This window comes from Lissotriton vulgaris, chromosome 6, assembly GCF_964263255.1.
Source record: "Lissotriton vulgaris chromosome 6, aLisVul1.2, whole genome shotgun sequence".
NCBI classification, from domain to species: Eukaryota; Metazoa; Chordata; class Amphibia; order Caudata; family Salamandridae; genus Lissotriton; species Lissotriton vulgaris.
This window is the reverse complement of record NC_141694.1, coordinates 1,844,876,946-1,844,900,378: the sequence shown is the minus strand read 5'-3', so window position 1 is coordinate 1,844,900,378 and position 23,433 is coordinate 1,844,876,946. Positions and strand designations below refer to the sequence as shown.

The window sequence follows — 23,433 nt, the reverse complement described above, 5'->3', positions numbered from 1 at the left end:
TCAGACATGCGCCCGTTTAAGGTTTCCCCTGCCGCCGAGTTCACTAGTCGATAGGAGCTTGTGCTGTGATAAGTCTGCAAGGTCTGTAATGATCTTCACACCAAATCATTCCAATGGAAAGGGTCTATTAGGGCAAAGGAAACACGTCCGTACAATCAGGTGCACAGAAAGAGAATGGGTGCGATTCCTGGAGAACAGGAGCCATGGGGAGGGGGAGCTAAGGTGGGTGGGATCAGGAAGACCAGTGCCATGGGGCTGAGGGCCTTTTAGGAAAAAGGTGCCACGAGAAAACAAGGGCCCTGGGAAACGAGTGCCAAGTGGGGACAGGAAAAGGGTGCTGCCAGAGGATTGGGAGTATCAGGAAAAAGGGTGCCAACAGGAGGAGCAGGGGGGAGTAGGAGGAAAAAGGGTGCCACAGGGGGGAAATGGGAGAGGTAGGAGTCGCAGGGAAAAGGCATCCTAGTTCACACACGGCACTCAGATTCTGTGCTTGTTCAGTGGTTCAGTGTCACCAAGAGTCTACGCAGACAGGCTAGACATGGCATGAGACCAGGCGACAGAGTGTCACTTTGCAAGATGAAAAGGCTAGGCTGGCAGAAGCCTGAATTTGATTCTAGGGAGCATATTTTAAAGAAGGTAACAACTGTCCATGAAAATATGAGGGAATCTAGTTTCCTTTGTAGTAAATTAATTAAACTTTGCACTGAAAATAAAAAGCTGTGTCATGATGCAAACTGTCTTCACATGCTTGATTCTACTCACCAATCTCTCCTGTGCCATTGCAGCTGCTCTTCTGATTCCGGCAAACTATTTCAGCTGTATCACTGTGCACACTGTCCCAGGAAGCATTCCCTCCAGGGCAGGAAAAGGAAGGAGGAAGGGCTCTGTAAGAATCAGATGCTAAGTTAATATTAACTGCATTTCTTTTCATTGTTAATTTACAGATGCCCGATCTCTGGCAGTGACTTTGTACAAGTTAACAATTGTTCCTGTATTGCAACCAGTCCCACCCTGCAGTCTCCCACAGTGTAACGGAGTTCACAGACGAGTGGATTTCAAACTAGTGCGAGTAGGGTGTACTACTCCTGGAGAGAAGGTTCTAGGGCACAAATCAGGCTGAGCTGGTGTAGGGTCAGCTGAGACATTGTTACATACTTCGGGAGCCAAGCGGAGATAAGTACAGCGTTTATTTCGTGCAGTACAAGGTAATAAATAAGGAATCCACATAGCGTGTCCTTGTGATTCAGATTATCAAGGAAGGCTGAGCAACTGATGCTGGTCAGCAGCGTGGGCCAAAAAGCAGTAACTTGAAAGAAACATAGCAACGGGAAAACATTTACTTTTGGCAAGCGAGCTCGCTTGGCAAAGCAGAAGCTCGCTCATAACAGGTTCCTAAAGGTACCGCGCATACATACATTACACAACACCTTCCCCTTTTTGAAAAAAAGCAAAATAATTTGTATGAAAAACAAATAAAATAAAAATATCTAAAATAAGCATAGCAGCACAATATCTACAACTCTACATCTGTGGAGGTTTTTTGTAAGACATATAGTAATCATTAAATTTAGAAGGCATAGTAGTGGCGCGTAAAACTCTGATGTTATGGGACGTAATGCAACCATTGGATTGCCCAGGAACAATGTCTGTAATAGGTCGCCTTTGTGTAACTAACAAATCATTTGCATTATCAATCTGAGATTACCCGTGACGGTCAGTTGAATGCTTTTGAGTTGTTTGCCACCAAGTGGTTCCAAGAGAGGAATTGTTGCCATTACTGCGTTGCAGCTTGAATTTTGGTTGCCTGCACCTGGGTAATCTTGACCAGATCTCCCTTACTCCACCAGCCTTTGTCCTTTACAAGTACTTCGCCTTTAGTCACTCTTTCAACACAAACTGGTTTTAAAAATGTCAATAAATCTTTCTTGACCTTAGTTTTATTTCGGATCAAAACCCAATCCCCTGTTTCAATGTTAATTCTTTGACATGGTGTGTTCGATCAAAACGATCTTTACTCTGACTTTGCCTTGCTTCATCTCTGGTTGCAACAGTCTGCAAGTCAGGTGTGCTCTTTTTGCTTACCTCTCTCACCCAGTCAGGACAAACGGAAGCCCTTGGAAGTATTTTGCGTAAATGGCGACTTTCTGTAGAAAGCTGGCTCTGTATTTACTACACCAAAGTAAGGTTTAGTGTGCACAGAGTCCAGAGGAACCCCAAAGTTAGGCAGAGGTAAACTTAGGTAGCTCCTTACTCTCTATTTTTGGTAGTGTGGTCGAGCAGTAAGGCTGTGTCAGAGGGTAGTGTTAAGAATTTGTTGTACACACTCAGGCAAGAAATGATGTCACACATTTAAAGACTGCACTCAGTCTTTAAATGTGTAATACTTTGCAATATTTATGTAGTAAATTACAGTTGAAAAAAGGTTCAATGCAGTGGGTTGATTCACAGGTATGTCAACAGTCAAAATTACTTTTCAGTTACTTTGTAGATTACAGGATAGGTTACATCTTGGATTACTTTAAATTAATTTTGCGACTCAGTGTGATATGCCTTGATATCACACTTTCCTAGAGAAAAGGTAAGTAATTCAGTTTTCGCACATTTGCAGTTTCGTAGGGTTTTCATACAAAACAACTCCACATGTAGAAGATTTTTCACAGAAAAGTCAGTGCAGTCCTATGGGAGAAAACAGTGTTATTGGTTTACTGGCAAGTACTCAGTCTTTAGATTAAGTTTCCTGGATTCCCCCAGGGTCAAGGATGCACTCTCAAAGCTACTTCAGGGGCACTTGTGCGGCCAGGTGCAGAGTCCTGAGGCACAATATTATCCAATAGGGGGTAGTGGGCCAACCGGAGACACTATCCCCCAGTGGATAACACTGGCCTCAGCACTCGGCACCCAGCCGCCATAGTGCCGCTGAGGGTGCTTTGCGAGTGCATCCTTGACCCTGGGTGATCCCTGGCTCTAACCCCAGAAACTCAAATCCCACAACCAAGTACTTGCCTGCAAACCGATAACTTCATTTCCTCCCGTAGGATTGCATTAATTGCTTTTGCCAAAAGTGTGGAGTTGGTTTGTATAAAACCTTGAAAAACTGCAAATGTACAAAAACAGAATTGCTTATCCTTTCTCTAGGAGATGTCCTCGTGTGATATCTAGGCATATCACACAGAGTAGAAAAAGTAACTTAAAAAGTCATCTGAAAAGAAATGTACAGAGTCATCTCAAAAGAAACTGTAAAGTAATTTTAACTGTTGACTTACCTGTAAGCAAATCAATTGTATTTCAACTGCAATATACCTGGAAAGTATTATTTCACTTACCTACGCAAGACATGGCTTGGTTCTAGAAATAAAATAACTAAATAATATTTTTATACAAACAAAATTAGTCTGAGTTCAGGCTTTGAGTGTGTGACATAATTCCTTGCCTGAGTGTGTACAATGAACGCTAAACACTACCCTCTGATAAAGCCTTCCTGCTCGCCCACACTACCACAAATAGAGAGTAAGGTATTATCTACTTTTACCAATGCCTAGCTTTGGGGTTCCACTGAAGTCTGTGCACACAATAACTTACTTTGGTATAGTAGTTACAGAGCCAGCTTCCTGCAACTATGGGCTCAACATTTTTTAAAGTCTCAAATTTCTTGATAAATCATTGCCAAATGTTACACAGTCTACTAGGGAGCCAAGCTGAGACAAGTACAGAGTTTATTTTGAGAATTACAAGGTAATACGTAAGACATCCACAAGAAGCCTGTCCTCACTCATCTGATGCCCAATGAAGAGTGAGCAACCGATGCGGGAAAGGAGCATGGGCCATACATCACTAACTTTAAAGGAAACATAGCAACCAGTATGCATTTACTTTTAACAAGTAAGCTCGCTCCCCAAAGCAGGAGCTTGCTCACTCCTAAAAAGTTCTTAAAGGTACCGCACGCACCATACATTACAACAATGTCTTATGGTACAAGAGGCATAGAATACACCGTTAGCTCTTCATAGAACACACTGCAATGTATTGCTTTTTGAAAGCTTACTGTACAATATGAAGTTCTCCTGGATAGGCAAAAGCGTTTACCAGAGCAGCACGAGTCCCCAAGTGTCACAAAGAGCAAATAAAACATAGCTCGGCTGAGAGATAAACTATCAGTGGGGAACTTAAGCCCATCCCACCAGATGCTACTATACATCACTCACTTTGTACAGCACCACGTACACCTGGGCCCTCTGGACAGCAGATAATATGTTGCTGCTGCATAGGACATCTGGTTGCAGAATTTCCTTTAGGACGCACAGGGGGACGCAAACTGTCCCTTTTAATTGGAGTCTGGTTTCGTCAAGCATTCAGTATAATTGCGTAAAACTCTCCCAAATCATGCTGATATTTTCTGGCACCCACCCAGTCTAGTCAAATCTTGAGCTTTAGGTAAGAATGCCATGCAGATGGCATCTCCCTAGATTTCAATTTGTCCTGGCACCAGGTAAAGAATGCTATTGCATGAATCAATTTCACTGAACATGTACAGTGCTTGAATAAGGATGCCGCATCATAATACAGAGTTCTGTGGGATCCAGTTACTGACCCCAGTATATGGTCAAAACCTGGATCCCACCCTTTTGGTGAAGAGTAATGCGGTCAACCCAGGATGGCAAAAGATTGGAAGCCTGGGGTATGGGTGCAAGAGCCACACGGATAAGTGAGCGTGCAGGCAACAACCCAACACAGTCTTAATCATCCGATGGAAACTGAACAGTTGTCTACATCTAGTATTTGTTAATCATGGACAAACACTCATTTTCCAGGTTTAACAACTATAACATTCTCTTGCTATGTTAGGTTATGTGTATTTGTAAATTGCACTAACACATGGGAGGGTACTCTGGCGCTGCGCAGGTGCGTGTCCCTAGCACTGCATATGGTAGGTTGGTTAATTGAAAAGCCAGGTCTTCAGCTTCTTGAGGGATTCAAGAGAGGAGGCCGCTCTGATGTGCGGTGGGAACCGTGCGATACTTTAGAAGCGATGTAAGAGAAAGCCTGTCCTCCTACTGTAGTTCTGCGTATACATGGGTTGTGTGTGGGTAGGAGTCCTGCGGGGCGTCAGTGTCTACTTGGCTGGTGGAACGAGAAACAACTGAGCAATTTAGTGTGGCCAAAGGTGTGTAGTGCCTTGGATGTGTTTGTGAGGAGTTTGAAATAGGCATGTTTGCGTATTGGGTGCCAGTGTAGCTCTCAGAAGTGTGGTGGGAGTTCTGTCTTCTGGGAACTCTCTCGATATCCCACATTCAGGTGAGGCAGAACCTGGACCTCCATCTGACAGGTGATTGCCCCCCTCATCCCTGCGGAATCTTCACTAACATCCTACATAACGAGTGTCCCATTTAGGGTCCTTGGTTGCCCTATAGAGATCTGCGAAGGCCTGCATTCTCAGTACCTACAAAGTTTCTATGTTTTTGTAGCCTGTAGTTCCTGGAGCTTCCTTTTCCCTGGTCATGTACATTCTACATGGGAAACTGGCTATTCAGATTAATGGAAATGTGTGCTATAAATATGTATACAAAAGATAGTTTCTGATAAGGTATTTGTGTATTCTGCCATGGATATTGCAATAGAATACAAATATTTTGGGAAAAACAGAGCTCTGTCCAATCCTACTTTTGTGCACTGAAAACAGGAGGGTCTTTAAAGTTTTTGCCAATCTTGCGATTTATATGGTTCTCTGCCAGTTCATTGCTGTTGGGGTAACTGTGTGTAAAACTGTAGGAGCTACCAAACCTTCAGTGAATAGTGGGTCAGTCACTAACATACGTGATCATAAGAGCAGCCTGAAAATATAGCTGTTCTTGGAGAAGCCTTACAAAATCTACTGCATCCTAAATGCATCCCTGAATGATGCATGCTATTCAACGCACACATTTTAGTACAATGTGTGACAGCTATGATGCACCATTACAGCTCTCCTGGTCTTGCCTTGGTGATCTATGGGGAAATTTCTGTACACCTTCATCGATGCCTCCAAATTCTACAGCCAGCAGGAGGGCTCCCTCTTGCTGCACGCCTGCCAGATCGTTTGTCCAGTGGACATGCCACATTGGAATATGTAGCATGGCCTGCTCTTTTCTGAGGCTCTCTGTAGTGCTTTACTCTAGCATTTCCGGCCACTAGTTGGTCTACCCCCACCTATAGTTGTGGCCTGGGTCCAGGTTACCGAGGGCCACCCACGTAGTTCCAGTCCCCATGGCCAGGTCTGACTTCTCCATGATCCAAGAGGCTGCCTAGGCTTGGGGTCCTTGTATCGGTCAGGTGGCTCTATAAATAAGGAAGTGGGCAAGTCACAGATACCCCCTCAGCCTTTTGGAGAGTTGGCGTCTGGATGCTCAAAAAAAACCCTACCCCCCTTTCCACTGTTAGACACAGACGTCAGTCAGGTGGCGGGTTGATGAGTGGATTCCACCAGATTAGATGGGGCTTTCCGTATATTGCTTCATAGGTGACAAACATCTTTTTAATGCCAATTCGAAAAAATCTAAATAAGGCCACCAAAGAGCGAGATACAAAAGGACCATCAGGTAATGAATGATCACAATATACGTAGATAAACATTTGAAAACAGCAAGAGTGATCATTTTGTAAATCTACAAAATACCTCACTTTTTCAGACCAAATTAAGAACAAGGATGCAACTATATAAAAACAGAAATAAATCCGAAGCTATATAAAATGGAAATGCAATAAGGTAAAACAAATTAAAAAATAATGGCATATAAGTTGAGACAAAGTCATAGGAGATGCAATAATATGATACGAATCCTTTATAAATGGGATGGGGAGGTATTGCTTCTTTAATGGAATCCCCCATAACAGTGCCTTGCCGCCATGCACGAGTAGAGATGCGAATATGAGCGTTTTGGGTGGGAGGTTTTGTTTCCCAACAGAAGCCCACATACTGGAAATACACCATCATGTAAGACTTATGATGCAAATAAGAGCAATGTTGTAATCAATGCATGTCAATTAAAAAGGTTGAAGATGCAAATACCGTATTTTCCGGCGTATAAGACGACCCGGCGTATAAGACGACCCCCTACTTTTCTTGATAAAATGTAGGTTTAGTGCTGTACTCGCCGTATAAGACTACCCCCACTTCCAACGCAGTCCTGCATAGCCATTTGGAGAATTGTGCATAAGATGTGCACCCAAAGCATTCTTTCTGATATTAGGTTTACGGTACTTGATATCCTTTCTTTGGCATTTCATCCAAAATCAATTCAAAATGTAATGTGAATGCTGTCATATTGGATCATAGAATGTCCTCACCAGATGTGCCCCCCACTTCCCTGTGTTGTACATTGCCATTATCCACATTAGTATTGTTAGATTACCGGTACCGTAACTGTAATTTATTTCCCTCTTTCAGATCCGCTTTCAGTGGGTTTGCTTTTGATACTTCCACAGTGCCCCCATTGCCTACGTAACATTAGTTCTTGTGTTTGAGTGCCCTCCATTTATTGCAGTATTATACCGTACCTCTACTTGCACACATGTCACTTTTTCCTCCTGTAATGCACCATTTCCTATTGAGAAGCGGTCTGACACCTTCGGGTGAAGTCCGCGCTATGTAAAAACGCATGAAAACATACTCTCAAATTTCACACCCGGCTTATAAGACGACCCCCGACTTTCCAGAACATTTTAAGGGGTTAAAAAGTCGTCGTATATGCCGGAAAATACGGTATATGCAAACAAGAAGAAGCGTCAGTTGGTAAAAAGCAGTAGTACTTTTAACAGCATGTACGAACTATGAGCAACATTGGAAATATGTAAAGCTCTAATTATGAATAGATGCAATATAGAAATGATAACCTGTGGTTTTATGAAATACACTGATTTCAATATGTTTACCAACAGGATTTCCTTGTATGAGGTAACCATCCAGTGCCACACAATAGGAGAGACATATTTTCTAGTCTTGATAAAGATGGCACATTACTGAAAGAGTCCATCGAAACGCGTCGACGCCCATTATCGCACAATCCAACAATCTAGCTCACCCTAAGAACAACAAAACGAAGCGGGTCTAGGATTGAGCCTGAATGAGGGTTTTGATGTGCAAATCTTTATGACAAATTGTTGATGTCTATGTTTGTCTCTCCCCCTTTCAATCTATTTATTTTATTTATTTATAATTACATTTGTTAAGCGCGCAGCTACCCGGAGGTTTCCCGGCGCTAAGGCAGACTAAACGGTAAGAGAAAGTGGGAGAAATAATAGACCATAGAGTTAAGTGTTGAAAAGCCAGGTTTTAATTCCCTTACGGAAAGTGAGGAAGCAGAATTCGGAGCGCAACAGTTGAGGTAGGGCGTTCCATAAGGAAGGGGCCAGCAGGGAAAACGAGCGTCCACCCATTTTGGCTCTGTTGATGCGTGGAATCATGAACTTATTCTGCGTGGAAGACCTGAGTGTCCGGGGGGGAATATATTGCTGCACTAGGGCAGACAGATAGTGAGGGGCCTTACCAGTCATGATTTTATGCATATAGCAGAGTGCTTTAAACTTAACTCTGTTCTCAATGCGCAACCAGTGCAATTTCCGCATATGGGGAGTAACCGAGGATCTAGCAGGAAGGTGACAGATAAGGCGAACTGCCATATTCTGCACCACCTGGTACTTCCTGGTAACCTCCTTGGCGGCGCCCAAGAGAAGGATGTTCCCATAGTCCAGGCGGGAGATGACAAGAGCCTGGACTACGGTCCTCAAGGTGTCCGCAGGCAGCATCCACGTGATTTTTCTCAGCCACCTGATGATGGTGGTACAGGTGGCGGAGACTTTCACAGCGTGTTGCTTGAAGGTTAGCTGGTTATCGAAAAGAACCCCAAGATTGCGAGCAGACTCTGATGGAGTGGGTAGAGGACCCATCTCCGATGGCCAATGGTGTGGGCCCCAGAGTGAAGTGTCTGGGCCAAACAGGAGGAGTTCTGTCTTGTCCCCATTTAATTTTAGCTTGTGCTTCAGCATCCAATCCGATATTTGTTTCAGCCCGGATTGAAGAGAGGACGAGGGGAGATTTTTATTGGTGGAGAGGGAGTAGAGGACTTGAGTGTCATCAGCGTAAGAGTAAATTGTGAGGCCCGCCTGTTCCGCTAAAAAAGCAAGCGGCCTCACATACAGGTTAAAGAAAAGGGGACTAAGAATGGACCCTTGGGGAACACCGTGAGTGGAGGGGAGAATAGAAGAGACAGAAGTAGAGGAAAAGACTTGGAACGTGCGGTCAGAAAGAAAATTAGCAATCCAGGCCAGGGCGGGACCACCGACACCAACCACCTCCAACGTGGATAATAAGATGGAATGGGAGACGGTGTCGAAGGCGGCACTCAAGTCAAGCAGAATGAGTGCCACAGTCTCCCCATTATCCACTTGGCGTCTGATGGTCTCTGACACGCCAAGGAGGGTGGTTTCCGTGGAAAAACCCGCCCGGAACCCGGATTGTGAGCCATGAAGAAAATTGGAAGATTCAACAAAGGAGTTGAGCAAAGAATTAACATGTTTCTCCAAAATCTTGGAAAAGCATGAGAGCAAAGAAATAGGGCGAAAATTGGAGGGGTTGTTTGGGTCTGCGTTCGCCTTTTTTAATAGTGGGACCACCATTGCGTGTTTCCATTCGTTTGGAACAATCGCTTCTGTCAGAGAAGCGTTCATGACATCTAGAATAATGTGGAGGGATGCTGGGTCCAGAGAGCGCAGAACTTGCGGGGGCATGGGGTCCAGGGGGGAGCCAGATTTGATGTCTTGAAGATACTTATTTAGAAGCGCAGGGGAAATAGGATCCCAAGCAAGAAGTGGGGAGAAAGTGGGCAGTGGGCCGGGAATGATATCAGGCGGAAAGTTACATAGGTCTTGAACGGAGTGAGTGGGGGAGGCAGGAGTAGAATTAAAAATGGCATAAATCTTATCAATTTTTGCAAGAAAAAAATTGGCTAAGGCATTACACTGAGCAGTGTCTAGACAGGGATCCTTAGGAACCGAGGAAGCACCCGAGAGCTCCTTGACTATTTTGAACAGGGCTTTAGGTCTATTTTGCGCTGTGAGAATGGTACTGTTCGCAAAGTCAGCTCTGGCGGTATCACAGGCCGCATGATAAGTTTTGAGGGCGGACTTGTATTCAGGCGATCCCATGGACCATCTGCCTTGGCACAATTGCACTGGCTCCCTCTCAGACAGAGAGTGCAATTTAAGGCCCTCTGTATTGTTTTTAGGGCCCTCCATGGCTCCGGCCCAGCCCCCTTACAATCCAAGTTTGTGTGGTATGTCCCCACTAGACATCTCGGCTCCTCTGATGCCAAATTGGTAGTTACCCCCAGATTCAAGAAGGTCAGATCTGGAGGCAGATCTTTTGAGGTCACCGCCGCCAGACTCTGGAACACCCTCCCCACTGAGATCAGACACACCGAGGAACTCCTACCTTTCAGAAAAAAGGTTAAAACTTGGCTCTTCCCGGGCTAGCCCACGCCCACCTCTGTTCCACCCCTCAATTTCCCCCTCAGACTCTGTCAGCGCCAGGATGCCTGCAATGGCGACAGTTTGCGCTCTACAAATTCTTAAAATAAATAAATAAATAAATACATTTTATGGGAAGGGTCATAGTTGGAACGCCATATGCGCTCCAATTTTTTACAGTTGGATTTTTCAGCCCGGAGGGAGTCGTTAAACCAGGGAGCAGGGGGATGATGAATTTGAGATTTGTTATTTTGGGTCGGAAGACAGGAATCCAGGGCGGTGGTTAACCATGATGTAACAGCAGGGAGCTCTTTGATAGTAATCTTGGGGACCGTAGGTTTGGAGTTGACGAGAAGAGAGTTTAATTTATTTAAATCAAGACGTTTCCAGTTTCTACTGGCTTTGTGAGGAAGGTCGGGCCTAGAGGAGTCAGCCACAGACGTTTTGATAGCAAAATTAACAATAAAATGATCAGACCAGAGGACAGGAGTAGAAGAGAGATAGGAAATGCCAGTTAGGTTAGAAAAGATGGGATCTAAAAGATTGCCGGCCTTATGAGTAGGGTCGGAGTTGTGAAGATGTAAGTCTAGTGCTTCAAGATCCTGTCGGAGACGTTTAGCAACTGCATTGCATAACCTGTTTTAATTTAGGTGATAACTTTTCATTTAGATGATTGATTACAGTATGAGAAATTGTTAACTTTAGATGAACTATGACTGTTTTCCCGGTTTGAAATTTTTATGACATGACAATGTATTTTTATATGTCTTAAAAGGCTTTGTTTTAATAAATTTCGTATATTTTATATATAAAAATGTTTTCGTTCAGGTTTCTGCTTAAGTAAGCTTTGTCTCCAATACCAGTACTTGGGCTTATTTTCTCAGTAGCTCTACCAAGGGAAAGTGCTTGATTTCACAAGTCACAGATACCCCCTCAGCCTTTTGGAGAGTTGGCGGCTGGATGCTCAAAAAAAAACCTCCCCCCCTTTCCACTGTTAGACACAGACGTCAGTCAGGTGGCGGGTTGATGAGTGGATTCCACCAGATTAGATGAGGCTCTCTCACTAGGTCCTCCTTACAGGCTTTGCTCGGTCAGTCCTGCCACCCACAGCTCTTTACACAATGACAATCTCACATTCACCTGCACCTGCATCCCACCTATGCATCATCAACCAATAATCACTAACTGGCACACATGACATGACGTTGGGAAAACAAGGGAGAACTCTCAACCCATTGATTGTCCTCTGACCAATCTCAACCAAATAAAGCAAACACAAGAAGATGATGGTCGGAGCACTGAAACTTTACAGACACTCACCCCCCAGTCACAGATCTGGGTTGAATCCATCATTGTTCTTTAGTTCCCTTTGCCACCTCAGTTTAGACTCAGCCATATGCAAATCGGTCTTGACCCTGTGCCTCATGGGAACAGTCCCGCCTGAACTGCCAAGCCAGGTCTTCCCTGAACTGGAAACAAGCATCCTTGACCGGTTTCGGACTAACACCCCTCATCAGCCAGGCTCGCTTGAATCCAGTGGCAAAGCGAGCAAGGGACCCACGTCTGGGCATAGCCTGCCAACTTAGGGTGAACAAAGCAAACACAAGGAGATGATGGACGGAGCACTGAAACTTTTCAGACACTCACCCCCAGTCAAAGATCTGGGTTGAATCCGTCATCGTTCATTATCTCACTTCGCCACCTCAGTTTAGACCCAGCCATATGCAAATCAGTCTTGACCCTGTGCCTCATGGGAACAGTCCAGCCTGAACTGCCAGGAATGATTTGCATATGGTTGGGTTCAAACTGGAGTGGCATGGGGAGCCAAAAACGATGGATTTAGGCCCAGATCTCTATACTGGGGTGAATGTATGACATTGTTCTGCATCCTGTCCATCAACTGTTGTCTTTGCATTTGTTACCCCGACTGGGACGAGTATGCCCAGACATGGGTCCCGTGCTCTCCATGACACTGGAATCAAGCTATCCTGGCTGATGAAGGGGACACCCCGAAACCGGTCCTAGGATCCTCCTTTCCAGTCCAAGGAGGATCTGGCTTGGCAGTTTGGGCTGGACTGTTCCCATTGGGCCCAGGGTCAAGGCTGATTCCATATGGCTGTGTTCCAAATGGAATAGCATGGGGAGCAAAAAAACGAAGGATTTAGGCCCAGATCTTTGTAATGGGGTGAATGTATGACATTGCTCTGCATTGTGTCCATCAATTGTTCTTTTTGCAATCTCAACTGAATACACAAAGCATCACACACCATCCGAAATCTATACAGAGGATAATCATTCCAAAAAAAGCGGTCCGAGCGAGACCCTTAAATCACCCAACAAACCTCGTGTAGAGATTACAATCTAACACCACATTTTCATTCTACAATAGATTATAAAAATATGCAATACATACAAAACTTCATAAATCCCCCAACGTCAAGCACAAATTGACAGGTACTGGGCAACTTGACACTGGAGAATAAGAAATCAATTGGTAAAGTCACTCCAGTAAAACCCCTAACCCTGTAAGACTCAAACAAACACACATACACAAAGAAAAAAGATACACTCGAAAATCGTCAAAGCATTACAGAGTAACCAGTGTTTAAACCAAGGCAGTTTCAACTACTGTACACATTCGACAAAGTTGCCTTCACCACCCAGCAAGAGTCCAACTTCCTTTAAGTGTTTTGATTCAAACTGTGAGAAAGCCTAGAACTATGTAAAAATCCACACACCCAGGATATATGGTCATATCAATGGTAGCAGTATGCTATAAAAATGCTAACATAATATCACATCACAACACCAAGACCATACCCTTATTGGTCATCCAGGGCATGCTGCACACCTCCTCCTTGTGCTCTGTGCTGTAAGGCGGTCCTTCTTAAAGCTACTCTCTCTCTCATCAGGATGCTCGACAGCCTTGCTCTGAAATGTAAGGAGAACGAGGAGGTCCTTAAAGCGACTCTCACTACAGGATGCTAGTCAGCCTCTCTGTGCATTGAACTATGGGGAGAAAGAGGAGGTCCTTCTTAAAGAGCTCCTCTCTCACCCAGGATGCTGGTCAGTTTCCCCATGCTCTGAACTATAAGGAGAAAGAGGGTTTCTTCTTAAAGCCCCTCTCTCACCCAGGAAGCGTGTCAGCCTCACAGTGCTCTGAACTGCAAGTAGAAAGAGGAGATCCTTCTTAAAGCTACTCTCCAGCCCAGGATGTGTGTCAGCATCCCTGTGATCTGCACTGTAAGGAGAAAGCAGAGATTCATCTTAAAGCTACTCTCTCTCGCCCAGGATGCTCGTCAGCCTTGGAGTGTTATGAACAGTAAGGAGAAAGAGGTATCCTTCGTAAAGCTACCCACTGTTCTGCGATGCTCATCAGCCTTCGTGTGCTCTGAAATGTAAGGAGAAAGAGGAGGTACTTAAGGCTACTATCTTGCCCAGAATGCTCGTCAGCCTCCCTGTGTACTTCTTAAAGCAAACCAGAGATCCTGTTGACTGCACCATCCAAGGGTAAATATAATTATAGCAGCATTATGTGGTATTTAATTTATTTAGTTTTACTCAAAAATTAGGGTTGCCTCTAGTGGATGCATTGATGTTTATGATATAAAGATCTTCATAAAGGGTCTGCTATTATCTAGACTTTGCTACCATTATGATTAGGACAGCAAATGCAATCTGCGTATCTTGCCATAACTTGTAACGTCGAGCCATTAGACCTACAGCAACTAAGCTGAATACAAAATAGCAATTTCTCGTGAATCCTACGACTCTTGTGAGATTATGGACCTCCCTGAATTTCCCCAAGTCTCTGATGCATATCATAATCCAGAGATCATCAATGTGGAGTAGATCATTTTTGAAATATCTGAATCATCTTAATCATCTTAATCCGCAAATCATACAACCATGTCTGATTGGGATAGGTTTTTAAGGAAGGGTATTAGGTCAGAGGGTTAATGAAAGATCATGTGCTTACCTATATAGGTGATTCTCATTCTAGAAGGTACCACTATAGCAAAGGGGGTCGGATGTGCATTTTCTTTGGTAGAGTCTTGCAAAATTTCTATTTTGGTCTCATTAACTTTGTGGGTTCTCTAAATGTAAAAGTGCTTCAAGAATGATATATCCAATATCTTTGGTATCCATGTTTCAAGGAGAGTAGGTCTTTAGGTTGCCTCTTCTGTTTCTGTCTGCCAAATCTGAGCCACCTCTTTCCAGGAATGGATTTTTTTTTTTTTTTTTTTAAAAGGAGGTCAGGTCAGTTTTCTTCTGCAGTGATATTTTTTGGTCTTCAATCTTGCGGATTCTCGATTCTGCCCCAGTCTGCCTGGTTGACAGACCTCAGCAGTCCTTCCTTCCTCAGATAAGTTGGTCTTGGTACTCTGCGCCAGATAACGGAGGGAGGAGAGGAGATGCAGTACAAGATTAATGTTTGGATACAAGTCAGATTTCCCTTTGATCGAGGATACAAGGATTGGGGTTGGGACTTTTTCCTTTTTGGGCCCACTTTATGGTGCTTGATTTCTTCCTGGTCTTTTTTCTTTGATTTCTGCCATGTTACACAGTTGTTGCTAACAGATTGATCTGGGGTATCCCAATAGGTCAGCTTGGTGAAGGTTTGTAGTAGTGGCGATTAGTACTCTGCTGGGCTAAAAGAGTTGAAGGAGTCCCGATTAGGCACTGGTCAAGCATCCGCAGGCAGGGAGACAGTCTGTTGTTCATACAGCAACACCTTCAGAAAGCAGGTCTAATTCAAATAGTGCTCCGTGCACAATAAGGTAAAAAGCAAAAGGCATGGTTATATGGTAGTCAGATAGACCGGTATCCAGATAACCAGATGTCTAGATTAGTTTGACAGATAAACAGGTTAACTAGATGTCAGAGATATCCAGTGCAGTACAGCGATATATGGTATTGTACAATAGCACAACACATATTGTTAGTTGTTACGTATACAAAATGCAATAGCAGCAAATTTGTTATGCCGGTGTGAGAAGGGCCTGCATTGGAGTTAGTAAGTGCCATTAGGACTGGGACTTGCACAATTAGTATGAAATATGTGGCAAATGTTGACACTTGTTGATTGAGGAGCACTGGCCCACACTCGAGATGGCAACACTGCTCTTAAAATAATAGACAGTGCAATCCCGAGGGAGCAATGACAGGAAGTGCACTTACAGCCAACAAACATGCTTAGACAACAAATGGTGAATGCAACTCCATACTGGTTCAGGAGTAAGGGGTAGGCAGTGTACTGTACTAGTAGCAGGATTTCGAATTCTTATTTCTGCAAAGTAACTCACAGTTCACACTAGGCGCTACTATTTGTGGGGATGGAAAAAGGAGTGGGGGAGGGGGGTTGCGGCAAACACCAGCTTTTGGAAGGTTGTGTCTCAGGCCCCTAAAACGTATTGCTCAAAGTCGCATGGAGATCTTGACAGGTTTGGTATGCCCTGGTTATTCACAGGCTGTGAGGTGGTTTCTTAGTTAGAATTGTAGCCGAGCGCATGATATCCGATGTTTGAAATGGAGTGCTTGAAAACAAATGATGTGAATAAAAGGATGTGCGCTTGCAGTCCAGGGAGGACACGGCTTGGCAGCTCTGTTCCCATAAGGAGTAGGGTCAAGACTGATTTGCATATGGCCAGGTCTAAACTGGGGTGGCACAGGGAGCAAAAGAACAATGGATGTAACCCAGATCTCCTGACCAGGAGGGAATGTTGGATTCATTTAGCACTCAGCCCATCATTTGTTGCTGCAGCACGTTTGGAATGTGGAGGCACAGTGATGTAAGGAATCAAATGTAGCAATTTGAAACTGAGTTCAGTTGCTGGGAGACTGCTTTCTTGTCAGTCGTGTATTAAGATGCTGAAATAAAATAATCTTATCATCACCATCTGCATACTGCATCTTCTTATTGGTGAAGAGGATGGTGTACCAACCCACCCGTGCAAACCATAATGGATTAGCATCAGTCCCCAGTAGCCTTAGAGGTGCTGAATCGTCCTATTTAGTAGCGGAGTGTGAAGTTTTGCCATTCTGGTGGGGTGTTAACCATTTCCTATGGGGGGTCTAAATTTGTAGTGTAAGTGATCATACATCTCTGATCTGTATGTTTACTATGAAAGGGGCAGGCAGGGCACTCCCAGAATCACCAACTATCAATACAGACTACAAGAATTTTCTAATTGTATGGAATACAATAAGGGAATTAAAAATGCTGTGGCGGATTGTCTTTCAAGATTGCCATTGGTGGGTGATCATAAAGAAGACTTATCTGAAGATGACAAACAGGTTGTAGTCAGTGAGATGTTGCATATAACTAACAAAGCAATTACAGAAGAAGACTGGTTGTCCGCTTTGAAACAGAATATTGTCCTTGCTGCTATGAAACAGGAGTAAGGGTTGGCCTGAATCAAAAATGGCAGACACGGTTTAGGGTTTCTATAGACATGTAGGTCCTGAACTTTCTGTGGTTAGAGGATTCTTTTGTTCCGGAGTCTTTAAGGTCTACTGTTGGGAATTTAGCACACGAAGGCCACATTGTTATGTTATGTTATTTTAATTTATAACGCGTTAAACTTTGTTAAACATTCCCTTCTATTTTATAAGGACACCAAGTGAACACTTCACCTCAGGAAATGGGAACAAAGATACTCTGATAAATTCCAGGCTCCGTAATTTGTAAGAAAATTTGGTCTGATCCATAAGTTCATCTTTTAAAACACCTGGGCGACATCAATTTTAAACATATTACACAACATCTATAGCATTGAAGTAGGGCAGTGTTTAAATATATCACTTACATGTACTGCAAATGGTTGAATCCCTGGAAGAGAGTAGAGGACAGGTTCTGGAGGGGGTTTCCCGAGATGTCTCTAGTAAACGAAACAAAAGTTTAAATGAGATTTATATCTGTTGGAACTAGGCCACAGTACAGCTCACACACAAGCCAATTAACACCGCCACCGGACTAGCAACATTCTGTTTTTCATGGCAATGGGCTGTAATCTGGCAAGGTTTTTAAAGATCTGGCTAATTAAACTACTATCCAAGTCGTGCATTCTCCCCATTTTTCCAGGTCTGTGCTGCCCTCTTTAGAGTGACAATGTCCCCCGCACTACGCATGGTGGTATGTAGGGCTCCATTTCTCTTCCACCTGTATACCCAGGGTGTCATCCCGTGTCTCTTCTTCTTAAGTCTGCCCATGGGGGTGTGTAACGCTATCCTCTCTTTCTCTATGGGCGATGCATCATTCATCTTCCCCCCCAATGCTTGCCTAGTGATATGTCGTTTCTCGCATAATTATCAGTCTATGCATGATGCCATTCAAAGTCACCCCTCGTTGCCCCTCCAATGTGCACCATTGCTGACATCATCCCTGCACATTTTCACCCTTGCAGGGTGCATGGTAGAATGAGTGCCTCTCCTCGTCACGTGCATGGTGGTATGAAGTGCCGCTCTTCTTTGGCACGTGTGTGTGCACAGTGGTATGCAGGGTCTCACACACTCTTCCTCCTTGGCATGTGTGTAGAAATTGGCCATGCCTCTCCTCTTCCTTTGTGAATGCCAGTGGTATGCAGTGCTTTTATTTTATTGCTGGTCATGTGTGTGGTGGCATGCAGTGTCTTTCCACCTCTTTCTCCCTGGTGTGTTTCTGGTGGCATGTAGTGCCTCTGCTCTTTGGCCTCTGTGTGGTGGCATGTCATGCCTCGCCTCGTCCTTTGAGTGAAAGGTGGTCTGCAGAGCTCTTCTCCTACCTCTAGCTATATGTATTGCCTCTGCCATCTTCTTTGGCATGTGCACAGTGGTTGCAATTCTCATCTCATTTAAGGTCTAGAAGAATGCAATGGGCCTTTATCTTCATGCTGTGGTATGCAGTACCTGTCCCCACTTTTATAACACTGTGTGCAAGTTGTTATGTAGTGTTGCCCTCAGATAGAGTGGGTTGTTTCATGCTGCTTCATTCAGCACCCCTGGATTACTTCTGACAGTACACAGTGAATACACGTTCCCTCCTTCTATTCACGTGTACTTACATGGCGACTGAAGCACTGGCATTCTGTAACTCAGGACCAAGGTTCGTCAGTGAGCAATTCCACAGATCCAGCCTGAGGAGTGAAGAGAGAGAGAGAGAATGAGTGACAGGCCCCAAATCTATTGTGGATAGCAGGAGAGTCTCTTGAAGACCAACAATAAAAACAGAAACCTGAGCAAGAGCATCAGGTCAGCAAGAAGGTGAATGTAAACAGTGCAGGAGAAGGAAGAGTGAGGGGACTGTCCGGTTAGGAGGTATTCAACACAGTAATAAATAGTTTTGTTTTTTTAAAACAGCGGTAAGAGAAATACTCTTATGCATTGGTCGAAAGAAATCTTTAGTATATGGCATAGTAGTGTAAACTTGCAGAGATTGTGGGTGTCCCAGTCTGCCTCTAAACAGTATAATCGTTCAGCATAAAAGTGAGTAGACAAGACCTCGAGCAAGTCGAGCGCAGCAGCAGAAAGTGACAAATGGAACTGTGATCAAGCATGTTAGCACGAAAGAATATCCTCTTTGGAACCAAACATTTAAGGCTAACCCCCCCCCCCCAAACCCCAGCTCAAAGGGATCCACCTTCGTATTTACCATCCACTGCCACAACAGTATCAATAAGAGATCAGGGAATAGGGGGCAGGTACCGGTGAACACTCTAGTAGATGAGGTTTGATGCTAGAAACCCCTTCCACCAGTGAGCAGCTTCTTTCATTGACTGGTAGCTGATGGAAGGACAGTGGCCCAAAGAGGTAATGTCAAAGCCAAGCACAGCTGTACCTACATAAAACCCTCACAAGGAGAGGACAGGGAGACTTGAGGCAGAGCAACCAAGCCGGTCAAAGTCAATGCCCAGTGAATCTTACATCCAACATGCTACAGAAAAGAACCTGCATTCCACCAATGTAAGGAGCCTTAGTACCAACCATTCACCATCAACAGCATTACCTTCAGGAAACGCTAACATCCACCAGGGAAACAATTGTTGGACACCTCTTCTCAATCCTACTGGTGAATAAATCTCCAACCCACACTACATCAATGCGGGACCTCTACATGAAGCTCCAACAGATTAAAAGCTGAACACACAATAGTTCAATTATCACTTTTCAGAAGTGTCATGAATGGCATAGAGCGTCCACTAAAAACTGACACCACCCAACACTGATACCACCAACTACTTCCCAGTTTGTCCCTAAACACAATCATGGTCCTATTCCCCAGTTCTAACACTCACCAGTAACATGGTTCGGCTAAACATGAAGCCATGCCCATCAGATTCATTAAGAACCAAGAAGTGCAACCACATCCCAACTATATTCAACAAGGGTCTTAAAAGAGAGACTACATGTAAGACCAGAATACTACACAGCAGATCGCTTACAGATCCCGATCAGTTCTAGACAAAATTCAGGACTTAAGGAAACCAGCAGTACACCATACAAAATCTGGGGATGCAAGAGAGATCTACCTAGTGGGAAGGGTGCTGAGAAAAGAAACCATCCTGTGATAGATTTGAAAGGAAAGAAATCATCACTAGGGAGGAATCCATGCCACCCCCAGTCCTTGAATTTGGCCATAGATATATAAAGATGGACCACCTGGCAAGAAGGCAACTGGGAAATCTTTCCTTTAGAGACCTAGGTCTAAATTTAGATACATCAAAACAGGGCTAGAGATCAGTGCAACTGTGACACATGAAAGAGATACCTGACAGTTTGCTGGCAAGGAAACCTTCATGTTCGCTTCTAATGAAAAGGACACATAACTTAATTTCCCGTGGTCTAGCTTGCTGAAATGTGTCTACTCTTATTGAGTTATGCTTGCCCACCTTTTCTACTCCATTGCAAAATTGCCATGCACACCATTTGTCCCCAACACCCCTTCATAATATGTACACTTTCCACAATCACACCCACATGAATTGGAGGAATGTCAAAAGATACAAGCTATCTTAGGGAAAATTCTACAAACAGAGAAACGCAACACAACTGCTCTGACACAAGGAGCACACCTCAAGGACTGGTAACACCAATTATATCCAAGGTATGGATGGATGGACACACACTTACTCTTTCTCGCAAGTTGGTAAAAGGCTGAAAGACTAGACACCACATCCTTAGGAGCTCCCCTTATGTCCGAAACCACAACAACACAACACTAGACACTCACCAGTGTAAAGAGGTGGTGGAAACATTGTACATCATGCTATGTGACAAGAAAAATATAACAAACACAAGCATATCATGTCAGGCAATGAGTGTCACACACATTCACTCAATGTTTTTGGTGGATAGACTCCGCATGAGGCACAGTATGTAGTTTGATCTACACAAAATCTGTCCTGGAGGTGGGGGTGTATACAAAGGGGGCGGGGGGTTGTGGATCAGTACCATTCTCATACTGTTCCAGGGGCTTGGTTGTAAAATCACGATTTGGTGCTCTTGCTGATTTAAACACGCAGAGCTGAAACTCCTCATAAAGTGATGAAAGAGGACTCTGCACCAGAGCATGATCCCGGACCACATCATCATCTGCATATGTTCCAGATGCGCAGCTTCGAAAGACGCTTTGGAACCCTCCTGTAAAGGATGCCTTCCTGCACTATCCCGCGACACAGCCTCAACCCAGCTGCCCCTTCGGGAGTGCACTCTCTAGTAAATCTCACACTGCGTATCCCTCCTTTTAGCTCTGGAATTAGCCAAGATCTTTTGACTTTACCAACATTATATGTACAACATACTTACTAATAGGGGCTTTCAGCTAGCCCCCTTAATCTATTGATCCGTTATTGGTTCATTCAAATTTTAATTCCATCCACTACAGCATGGGACAATGGGTCGGTCCACTCCAGCAATTGCATAACTTCACTAAGAGTGACACATTTTGCCCTTTTGCAGGGTGCACTTCAACCCAAAAATCAGTTCACTTAAGTGCTAGAGACTGCTGTGGCAATGTGTGAGACACAAAAACTGCTCATTGCCAATGTTTGTTTTATTTTGGCTTGGTGCGGCCTCTGCAGCCCTACCAACAAAGATTTACAAAAACTATGCCAAAACATCATTACACAAAACCTAAAGAATGACAGTATTATTGGCTTGGCCAATGCTTGTTCCAGTATGAGCTGATGTTAAAGCACACGATCCATCACAATCCTTCTCACTATCAGCAGATATAGAAGCTCCTTCAACTCATAAACTCTACTGCCCCACACGAACATCTCAAACGTTCACTCTCCTGTTCAAGGATAAACTGAGAACTTCCACCTTCCTCTCCTCAACACCTCACAATACTTCACCTTCCTCTCCCCAACACCTCACAACCCTTCACCTTCCTCTCCCCAGCACCTTACAACCCTTCACCTTCCTCTCCAAAGCACCTCAAAACCCTTCACTTTACTCTCAGCAATAACTTGCAAACCTTAACCTTCCTCGCCCCAACACCTCACAATCCTTCACCTTCCTATCCCCAACACCTCACAATCCTTCACCTTCCTCAATACCTCACAATCCACACCTTCCTCTTGCTAACACCTCACAATCCTTCACCTTCCTCTCCTCAAAACCTCACAGTCCTTCAACTACCTCTCCCCAACACATCACAATCTTTCACTTTCCTCTCCCTAAAACCTCACAATCCTTCACCTTCTCCCAAAAACCTCATAATCCTTCACCTTACCTTCTGCAACACCTCATAATCCTTCACCTTACCCTCTGCAACACCTCATAATCCTTCACCTTTGAAACAACTCACAGTCCTTCACTTTCATCTCCCCACCACCTCACAATCCTTCTTGTATAAACTTAATATGGAATGACCTAAAGGTTGCATCTAAAACTCCTACACACATCTCCCCAAGTGCAAACTGAAGTAGCACCTCACAGTCATCTAATCCTTTCCAGCATGAACTAAAGATGCAGCTCATAATATTTTACTTGTCGAGCCCAGTTGCGGCTGGTGAACTTTGAAAGTGGTGTGGTATAAGTACCTGCCTCAAAATTGACCACTGGAGCATGCAGAGTGAGTGTGACTATCATTAGTTGAGTTTGAGGAAAAGGTGAGTGTTCCATCAAAAAAAGACAGGGCTGAATAGTGAAAGCCAAGTGAGAGAGAGGCAGCAGCTTGAGAAAGAGGGTGAGACAGACAGAAAGAGCATGTAGAGAGGGAGTAGTTGAGAGCAAGGAAAACTGGAAAGAGCATAGGAGAAATGTGTTTAAGAATTAGGCAGACAAAGAAAACGACCTAGTCAAGAGAACGAGAGAGAAGGAACAGGAAACCGTGGGAGCACATACAAATGAAAAAAATGCAGATTAAGTAAAATGGCAGAGAATTACATTATAATGTAGTTGCCAATAAGCTTTCTGTTGCAGTTTTTTGCAATTTTAAGGAGCGGTACTGTCAGGGATGAAGAAATAAAAAAATATATCTACTTGTCCATTGGGCAGGTTGCTTCATAAATCTACTTGTCCTGTAACAAAATCCACTTGTTCCTTTGGTGCCATGTAGTGCGGCGACAAATTATGGCAGCAATCACATCTCCGGACACCTAAGAGACCTGCACTGGCTCCCGGTCAACCAGAGAATCACCTTCTGCCTCCTTACCCACGCACACAAAGCTCTCCACGACCAAGGCCCGAACTACCTCAACAACCGAATCAACTTCTACGCTCCCAAACGCCACCTCCGTTCCGCCAGCCACGCCCTCGCCGCCGTCCCACGCGTCCGCAGAGCCACTACAGGAGGAAGATCCTTCTCCTACCTGGCCGCCAAGACCTGGAACTCCCTCCCGGCCGACCTGCGCCTGACCCAAGACCACCTCTCCTTCAGGAAGAAGCTCAAGACCTGGCTGTTCGAGCAGTAGCGGCACCACCCCCCCCCCCCCCCCCCCCCCCCAGCGCCTC

At 44.4% G+C, this 23,433-nt stretch overlaps 1 protein-coding gene across 1 annotated transcript in view; it reads right to left on the bottom strand.

Annotated features, from left to right (window-relative positions):
- ATRAID (all-trans retinoic acid induced differentiation factor) overlaps positions 1-23,433 on the bottom strand; it is an 84,369-nt gene that overhangs the window by 14,432 nt on the left and 46,504 nt on the right. Inside the window, exons 3-5 of the mRNA XM_086928143.1 lie at positions 18,540-18,611; positions 17,307-17,378; positions 763-884 (exon numbers count right to left, since the gene is read on the bottom strand). Coding sequence (XP_086784269.1) covers positions 763-884; positions 17,307-17,378; positions 18,540-18,611 — 266 coding nt within the window. The remainder of the gene's footprint in view (positions 1-762; positions 885-17,306; positions 17,379-18,539; positions 18,612-23,433) is intronic.